General features: G+C 45.4%; 1 protein-coding gene across 2 annotated transcripts; it reads right to left on the reverse strand.

Moving 5' to 3' along the window:
* Positions 1–5,975: 5,975 nt before the first annotated feature.
* Positions 5,976–8,083, reverse strand: LOC116980524 (cysteinyl leukotriene receptor 1-like). Of its 2 annotated transcripts, none has more exons than XM_033032831.1 (2): positions 7,954–8,083; positions 5,976–7,197 (listed from the first exon to the last, which is right to left on the reverse strand). In XM_033032831.1, exon 2 carries the CDS (start codon positions 7,151–7,153, stop codon positions 6,215–6,217), a length of 939 nt encoding a protein of 312 aa, XP_032888722.1. In that variant the 5' UTR covers positions 7,154–7,197; positions 7,954–8,083; the 3' UTR covers positions 5,976–6,214. The 2 variants fall into 2 exon arrangements, with proteins under 2 accessions (XP_032888722.1, XP_032888723.1); XM_033032832.1 differs by lacking the exon at positions 7,954–8,083 and adding an exon at positions 7,707–7,832.
* Positions 8,084–9,233: the final 1,150 nt, after the last annotated feature.

The raw sequence follows: 9,233 nt of genomic DNA on the forward strand, positions 1-9,233 counted from the left end.
ACACGATGTCCTAAGCTCTGTACCTGTTCCTGGCTCAGTTCCGGGGCCTCCACACTGCCAGCTCCAAAAGCACCATGTGGACTGGCTTCCCTACTGACTCTGCTGGGTCCTACTGCTCTTATCTTCCAATAGGAATCCTCAATAATGACACCACCGCATCATGCTGCCTTTCTCCCTTTTCCAACCATGCTACTCCTCCTACCACCCTTACACAACCCTGCAAAACCCCCTCCTCTCTCAGGCCCCAATCATATACCCACAGCACCTCACCTGAGCCTCCCTCCAACCCACTGCCCCCCTCTGACCCCAGCCCGCACCCATCCCTCCTGACCTCCCAGTTTTGGATGCAGTATGGTCAGTCCTCACCAGAGGCCTTACCTTTGTGCCCCTGTGCCCACAACTCAAGGAGTTCTGGGCCTGGCATTGTGTACAACTCTTTTTCCGTTGCCTCCTTACTTGGCCATTTCTATGGGAAGGGGTCCTCACCATACAGTGACAACCCCTTCTCTTGTCTCCAACATACTCCCTGTTCATGGACTCGTCAGGACAGCGTTCTACACTCTCTGGACCTTTACAACTGTTTCCAACTGCTGGTACAACATCAAACATCTTGACTTCTCTACTCCCTTACCCATTCCAATCTCACCCCCTTTGCACAGCCATCCTCTCACTCTGCAACATTGTCATTAAACCCGTCAACAAGAGAGATGCCATTGTAGTCTTCCAGGCTGATCACTACCGTGTTGAGGCCAGGAGCAAGCTTTTGGATACATCCTTGCATCTATCCCTTGACCTGGCCATCATCTCCCAGACTGTTTCTTATCTCATCTCCTCTAGTGATCTCCCCTCCACAGTCTCCAACCTTATCGCTCCCCAGCCCACACTTCTATCTCCTTTCCAAAATCCACAAACTGGACTGGACTGCACTAGAAGACCCGTTGTCTCTGCCTGCTCCTACCTCACAGAACTCATCTCCATCTTCCATCTTATCCCCCTTTGTCCAATCCCTTCCCACTTACATCTGCGACATCTCACAAGCCTGTAACTCTTCAATAACTTTCAAATTCTAGGCCCTCATTGCCTCATCTTTACCATGGACGACCAGTCCCTTTACGCCTCCATCCTCCACCAGGAAGGTCTCAAGGTCCTTCAATTCTTCCTCAAACAATTTCCCTCCACTTACACTCTCCTCCGCCCAGTCAAATTTATCCTTGGCCTCAGCAGCCTCACCCTCTTTTGACTCCTCTCACTTTCTATAAGTTAAAGATGTAAGTATGAGCACTCGTATAGTCCCATCCATGCCTGTCTTTTTCAGTGACATCGAACAATCCTTGTTCTAGGTCTACACTGGTACTATCCCCCAACTCTCACTGCTTCATCAATGATTGCATTGGGGTTACCTCCTGCACCCATGCAGAACTCATTGATTTCATTAGCTTCACCACTAACGAACCCTGGGGCGATATAGTGACACAGCTGGTAGAGTTGCTGCCTCATGGGCCTGTCCCACTGTACGAGCTAATTCAAGAGTTCTCCCGAGTTTCCCCTGATTCGGACTCGGAGAATTACGGTAATAGCCGCTCGTAGGCATTCGGGGCTCTCGTGGGCATTTTTCAACGTTGAAAAATCATCACGAGTCTTCACGAGCTTACTGCGTTTCCCGAGTACCTGCCGTTAGCGTTACGAGCCACTAAGAGACATCCCGAGCTCCGACGTACCCGCTACGTACATTCTACGTGCTTACCACGAGTTTGATTTTTTTATTTAACTCGGGAGAGCTCTTGAATTACCTCGTACAGTGGGACAGGCCCTTCACAGTGCCAGAGACCCAGGTTTGATTCTTACCTTGGGTACTATATGTGTGGAGTTTGCACATTCGACCCATGACTGCGTGGGGTTTGGTGCTCTGGTTCCTCCCGTATCCCAAAGACATACGGGATTATGGGTTAATTGTCATTTGTAAATTGCTCCTAGCGTGTAGGGAGTGGACAAGAAAGTGGGATGATATAGAACTAGTATCAATGGGTGATCAATGGTCGTTTGTGTGATTGGTAGGTAGGTAGGTAGGTATAATTTATTGCCACACAACCAGGGTTGGTGGAAATTTGGGTTGTCAGCAGCAGTACAATAATAAAGAACACACAATAAAACTGTAACACAAACATCCACCACAGCATTCATCACTGTGGTGGAAGGCACAAAAATTTGGCCAGTCCTCCTCCATTTCCCCCCCGTGTACAGGACCAGAGTCCAGTCAGTCCAGGATCGGCTCTTCCCCACCGGAGACCGCGGCTTTAGATTGTTGTAGGCCGCAGGCCGGCGGTCGAGATTTAAAGTCCCTGCCGCAGCCAGAAGCACCGTAGACTGCAGGGCCGGCGGTCGAAGCTCCCCTCCAGGGGTGATGGTAAGTCCACGCCGGGCCCACGGTAGAAGTTGGCCGCGGCCGGCAGTGATGGCTTCTTCTTCCCCCGGGTCCCCCACGAGGGATCCCGGGCTGTAGACGCCGCACCAGCTGGAGCTCTGCAGACCGCGGCTTCAGGCTGCGACTTCAGGCTGCCAGCTGCCCCGGGCCAGCGAAACGGAGCGCTCCCCTCCAGCGAGCCCCAGCGAGGGTCGCCCGCTCCACGCCGAATGTCTAAGCTGCGCCCGCCGCTGAAGCCCTGGGCGCGTCTCCGGGAAAGGCCGCGTCGATCCTTGATGTTAGGCCACGGGGGAGGCGACCTGGAAAAAGTCGCCTCTCCATGCAGGAGGCGACCGAAGCGGTTTCCCCCTCACCCCCCCACTCCACCCCCCACACAAAACACACGAAGAAACACAAAATACACACTTTAAAACATACTAAAAAATAAAAAAAAGCTGGAAAAACTGACGCGCTACTGACATGGCTGCACACATATATTCACAACTATCTGTAATTTCTTACGGTCTTTGACAGGGCTGTCGTCAAACCAAGCTGTGATGCATCCGAATGCTTTCTACAGATCCCACAATTGTTTACTGTTACTGAGAGGAATGGCCACAAGAGAATCAGCACTCTCTACCTACCCACTATGCCTCTCTTGGCAGTCACCAACTTAGCTGCTGATTACATCTTAGGTGTGGCCACCTCAATTGCCACTAGTCCTTCAGCACCAGTTTCAACAGCATGCCAAAACACGAATTCCTCGATGTGAATTGAGATGTCAAATGTTGGCTGGTTATTTGACTGTGACAGGTAGCATGAGCCCACAGGATATCTGTAATGGACACAAAAAGCTGAAGTAACTCAGCAGGTCAGACAACATCACTGGAGAAAAGGAATAGGTGATGTAGAAGAAAGGAAGAGGTGGAGACAGTGGGCTTAGGGAGAGCTTCTTCTTCTCCTTGCGTATGGCGTGCACAGCCTAAAGTTGTAGGACAACTTGTTCTATTTGATCTTATTTGATTGTACATTTGATTTGATTTGGTTGATTGCATTCGTCGAAACAGGGCAGACCACTTGAAGGTTGCAATCTTCCACCCCCGAGAGAGCTGAGAAGGGGAGGAGAAAGTAGGGACTACCTGAAATTAAAGAAGTCAATGTTCATACTGCTGGGGTGCAAACTGCCCAAGCGAAATATGAGGTGTTGCTCCTCCAATTTACGGTGGTCCTCACTCTGGCCATGGAGGAGGCCCAGGACAGAAAGTCGGATTCGGAATAGGAGGGGGAGTTGAAGTGCTGAGCCACTGGGAGATCAGGTTGGTTAGTGCGAACCAAGCGGAGGTGTTGGGCGAAGTGATCGCCAAGCCTAAGCTTGGTCTCACCGATGTAGAGCAGCTGGCATCTAGAGCAGTGGTTGCAATAGATGAGGTTGAAGGAGGTGCAGATGAACCTCTGCCGCACCTGGAAAGACTGCTTGGGTCCTTGAATGAAGTCAAGGAGGGCGGTTAAAGCCCCTGTCCCACTTACGTGTCCTTGGCACGCTAATAACTTGACCTTGTCGTCGCGTTGAGGCGCGGCGGTCCCGTGAAGGTCACGCGCATCTTCATGCACCCGCACAGCTGTCTGGAGCGCATGACGTCATTTGAAGATGGACACAAAATGCTGGAGTAACTCAGCAGGACCGGCAGCATCTCTGGAGAGAAGGAATGGGTGATGTTTCGGGTCGAGACCCTTCTTCAGTCTGAAAGAAGGGTCTAGACCCGAAAAGTCATCCATTCCTTCTCTCCAGAGATGCTGCCGGTCCCGCTGAGTTACTCCTGCATTTCGCGTCTATCTTTAATTTTCTTGGCCCCGCTCTGGGAGTAGAAGTGGGGGCGGATCTGGATCCGCAACGGCCGTGAGCCCCAGGCTGAGTTCGACGATCGTTTGCCTGCTTCTGCTGCTGTTGGAGGTGAGACGTTGCGTCGCGCCAGGGTCTTGGGCTTGTCCCACTTTGGCCGTCAGTTACGCGACAGGCCGGTGGCGCGCGAAGATTTAGTTCGGTACAAAATCCCGGAGCGCCACGCGATACCGCGCACAACTCCATGCCTCTCCGCGCTTCTCAGTGGGACCGGCCCCGCGCGACCACACGATGCCCCTGCACCTCAACATGACGACTAGGTCGCGTAATTTGCGTGCCAAGGACACATAAGTGGGACAGGGCCTTAAGCGACAAGTGTAGCACTTAGCATTTCCTGTGGTTGCAAGGGAAAGTGCCCGGAGAGGGGGTGGTTTGGGTGGGAAGTGATGAATTGACCAGGGAGATGGAGGGAGCGGTCTCTGCGGAAAACAGACAAAGGAGGAGATGGGAAAATGTGGCAAATGGTGGAATCACGTTGGAGGTGGCAGGATGTACTTTAGTTCTGCTGATATGTTAGTTAGGTCTGTCAGCAATATGGACTTTTGTAAGCTACAAGACCAGATGAACTGATTAAAATCAAAAATCTGAGTTTCAAAAATAGATAACTAAGCCTGAAGGAATGATGAGATATTATTTAATGTTAGAATTGTAAATTTTCCAAATATTTTATTGTCAGTAACAGTGGCAACAACTTTTATTTATATAATATTTATAACAATTAGAACATTTCAAAGTAGTGTTACAAACTGAGCCAGATATACTCATGTTAAGAGGCTTGACTAAAACTTTGTTTCACAAGTAAGCTCTGAGGAAGCAGAAAGTAGAGAGGCAGATAAGTTTTAGGAAGAAATTCTAGAGTTTAGGATCTTGACAACTGGAAGCATGACCATCAGTGGTGAGGTAATTAAAATTGGGTGCGTACAAATAAGGTTTGATAACAAACAGGAATAGAACATTTTGCCCTCTGAGTCTGCTTTGCTACTCATCAAGATCAAGGTTGATCATCCTCAGCATCATTTTCCTGTCCTTTCCCCACATTCTTTTACGATCTAGAAATCTATCGAACTTTGTTTCAAATGAACTCAATAACTGAGCCAGCAGAGCCCCAGGGTAGAGAATTCTAATTGCAGAGAGACTGTGAGACCTTGCATTGCTCCTGTGTTCAAATCATCCCAAACTAGAGGGAAACATACCATTTGTTTTCTTAATCACTCGTTCCACCTAACAGTGATTAGTGCTCAAGGATACATATGTCTTTTTGAGCACCAACATTATGCAATCTCTCTCATTTGCTACATTCCAACCTACTGGGACAATTCCAAAATCTATATAAATTTGGAAGATGATAACCAAGGCATTCACAATCTCTACATACACCTCTTTAAAACTCTGAGTTGTAGATCATTAGGTCTTTGGCCTTTGTCAGCTTTTAGTCTCACCAAGTTCTCGTACTTTTTTTTAACCAGTCTGTATTTCCGTTAGTTCTTCATTCTTGATATACCCCCGGAGAAGGCCTTGAGATGGCTCTGGATCAGGAGAGGAGGTCCATGGGGAGGAGCGAATGCCACCTAAACACAAGTCGTGGTCTGATCGTTTTTTTTTTACAAAGGAAAAATATAAAACAACTTATTCTACAAGTGTTATTACATAAAAGCTTTGTAGCTTTCGATTTTCAAAAGTTAAAAATAACTTAAGTAACCTGTTAGTCTGGAATTATATTGCCGGAATGAGATTCAATGATAAGTTACCATGACTGTACATTGACTACAGAACTACCATGACTGTACATTAAAATAAATTGTTTCAAGTCAGTAACAGAGTACAATGAAATTGATCCTTGGCTTTCTATGGTAGAATAAGGAGAAATCCCACACACTATGTCAGACTTTCAATTAATTAATTATAGGAGAAAATCAGATTTGCCTATTCAGTGTACTCGGGTTTCTAAGTTTATTCCTGAAGGACTCTGCTCCAAAGTAATATAAAAGGGGATCCAAACAGGTATTGATTGCTATACCACATAGAGTAACCACCACAGTTTTCTGAATTAAACAATTATCATGGGTTGTGTTTTTGTTGTGCGGGGTCCTAATGTGAATGTGGACAGTCCGCAAAATATGATAGGGTAGAAAATTAGCCAGAAATATGACCATGACGATGATAATCATTATAATAGCCTTTCTGCGGGAATTATTTTGCTTTTCATGCTCTGTCTTTGAGGTTAGCAAAGTTTTAACAACAAAAATGTAGCAGATGGTGATAATAAAGAAGGGTATAATACAACCCATTGTCAGTGAAATTAAATTCATGTTGTATATTTTAATATTATCGTTATCCTCGGGATAACATGTTGTATTATTTTCCTTGGTGATACTGTCATCCTTTAGTAAAGGACTGGCCAATATGCCCAAAAATACCCATATGAAAATGCACACAATCAGAACCATCTTGGTACTCCTGTACTTCAAACAATTGAGTGGATGCACTACAGCAAAGTAACGCAAGATGCTCATTAGAGTTAGAAAGTAGATGCTACAGTACATATTGAGGTACATTGTATAAGACATGAATGTGCATAAGGAATGTGGAAGGTTCCAGATGCCGCCTTGCAAATAATATAGGGCACGCAAAGGCAACGTGCAAAGAAAGAGTAGATCTGCAATTGCAAGGTTCGCCATGACAATGCTGAATGCAGTCTTCCTCTTGTACAACTTCAGGAATACATACAAACAGAAGACATTTTCACAAAATCCTAAAACAAATGTGATGATGTACACTGGTAGGTAGGTATATTTTTTGAAGTCATCAATGTTTTCACAGGTGTCATTCTCAAAGATTACAGTATTATTCATTATCTTCTTTGAAAAAGAACTAGTGCGCTCCGGGTGGGGTTGGCCTGTGGGAAAGAAAACATTAATTTGAGTCATAGCTCTGGAAAGAAGTATAACTGATTTACATAGCCACATTTATTACATTCACATTGTTAAAATATGGAAAGATAACATTTCGCTGACATATACTGTATGTCACTTCCGAACCAAACAATGTAGTTAGCTCTTTACTCTCCTCAGAAATGACATTGTAAACAACACAATCAAAATATCTACATTAAAATAAATTAAGAATAAAAACCTGATGGACTATTCAGCAATAGACATGGACCTAAAAAGTTACTTTGAGGCCAAACAACCTTGCAAAGTGCTGTTCAGGAATTTAAATACTTGTCTAAATTGGGAGGTCACCACCATTTAGACAAGTATTTAAGTTCTTGACTAGCAACTCTACCTGGGTACATCATGAGGTGGCAGCATTGCCACATGCAGTCATTAAGGAACAGGCCTGGAAGCCTTCAACACCATTTCCAGGTCCCATGCTACCAGGTTAAACACAGACAAGAAAACTTACGGTTTGTTACACCAGCACTGTCACAAGTTTAGTTTATCATTCTTCATGTCAAACACGACCAGGAAGAAGCATTCAGGGCAGCTTGAACACAGTTTATATTCTGTATGACTAATTGCCACGGTCACTAGCAAGAAATCTGCCACACATGGAGTTGTCTGAGTACTGAATGGCATAGATTTGGATTCAGAGAACCAGACTGGTTCTCTGCCAGGCAGTGAGAGAACCATATGAGGTAAATAAAACTTACTTCAATTTACATGTTGCTAAAATTGGCCATTGCTCCCAGAATGCCTCAATTCACTTCCCAATTTTGTCAGGACTGTACCAGATGACGAAAACCCTGGAATGCACGAAAAGATCATAAAAAAATTAGGAATAGAAATAGGTCACATGCCCTCTCAAGCGTATCCCACCATTTAATAAAATCTGTCGTAGGTCACAGTTCCACTTCTGTGTTAGTTCCAAATACCCCTCAATTCTCCCGTCTTTCAAAAATTTATCTTTCTTTTCTGTAAAGACTTCAAATATCCTTGTACTGTACTGTAAATGTACTGTAATACACTGTACACTGTATGGCTCAATTGTAATCATGTATTGGCTTTTGCTGACTCAATAGCACACAACAAAAGCTTTTCACTGTCCCCGAGTTCACGTGACAATAAACTAAACTAAACTCAAGTGATCTAGCTTCCACAAACATCTGGAGGCGATTCACCATCTTTTGCAGAAGTAATTCCTACAGGCCTAAGTTTGAAATAACCACACCCTTTTTTGTAACCGTGTCTTGTCATTTGAGACTCACTCACCAGCGGAAACATCTCAACATATATCCTGCTGCGCCCCCCTTAGCATCTGATCTGTTTTAGTAAAATCAACCCTCATTCTTCTAAACTCCAAAGAATAAAGAGCTACATTTTTTAACTCTTCATGATAGGGCAACCCTCTCATCCCAGTAAGCAGTGTTGGCCGGCTGTAGGTCCAGCTGGGGAGGGCGGGCCAGGGTGGTATGGGGCATTCGGCGCTACAAGCACCCAGGCAGGTGGCACAAGCTGTGGTGGGCAGGTTGCCAGGGTGGCATGGATATTACTGGTGCTACAAGTGGCCGGGGAGGCGGTACAAGCTTGGGATGGCATGGGTAGCTGTCAACAGGTAAGTCCACTACAACCAAAATCCGTTATAAACATGTCCGTTAAAACAGGGTTTACTGTATAGACAATAAATAATCAAAGGCCAAGAACAGATCCTTGTGGCACTGTTAGTTATATCCTTCCAGCCTGTTGAAGAGAACCATTTATTCCAACTATCAGCCTTCTATGTGATAATTATCTTCATGCACTTTCCTTATTACCATGAGCTCTTATGCTTCATATATGTGGTAGCTTATTAAAAGTCTTCCAGAAACCCAAATACACTACATTTACAAGTTTCCATTCATTGACTCTGCTTGTTACAACCTCAAAGAATTCCAGCGAGTTTATGAAACATGAAACTTTCATAAAACTCTGTTGAATAAATGAATGAATAAAT

The sequence above is a fragment of the Amblyraja radiata genome, chromosome 14, assembly GCF_010909765.2.
Source record: "Amblyraja radiata isolate CabotCenter1 chromosome 14, sAmbRad1.1.pri, whole genome shotgun sequence".
Classification (NCBI taxonomy): Eukaryota; Metazoa; Chordata; class Chondrichthyes; order Rajiformes; family Rajidae; genus Amblyraja; species Amblyraja radiata.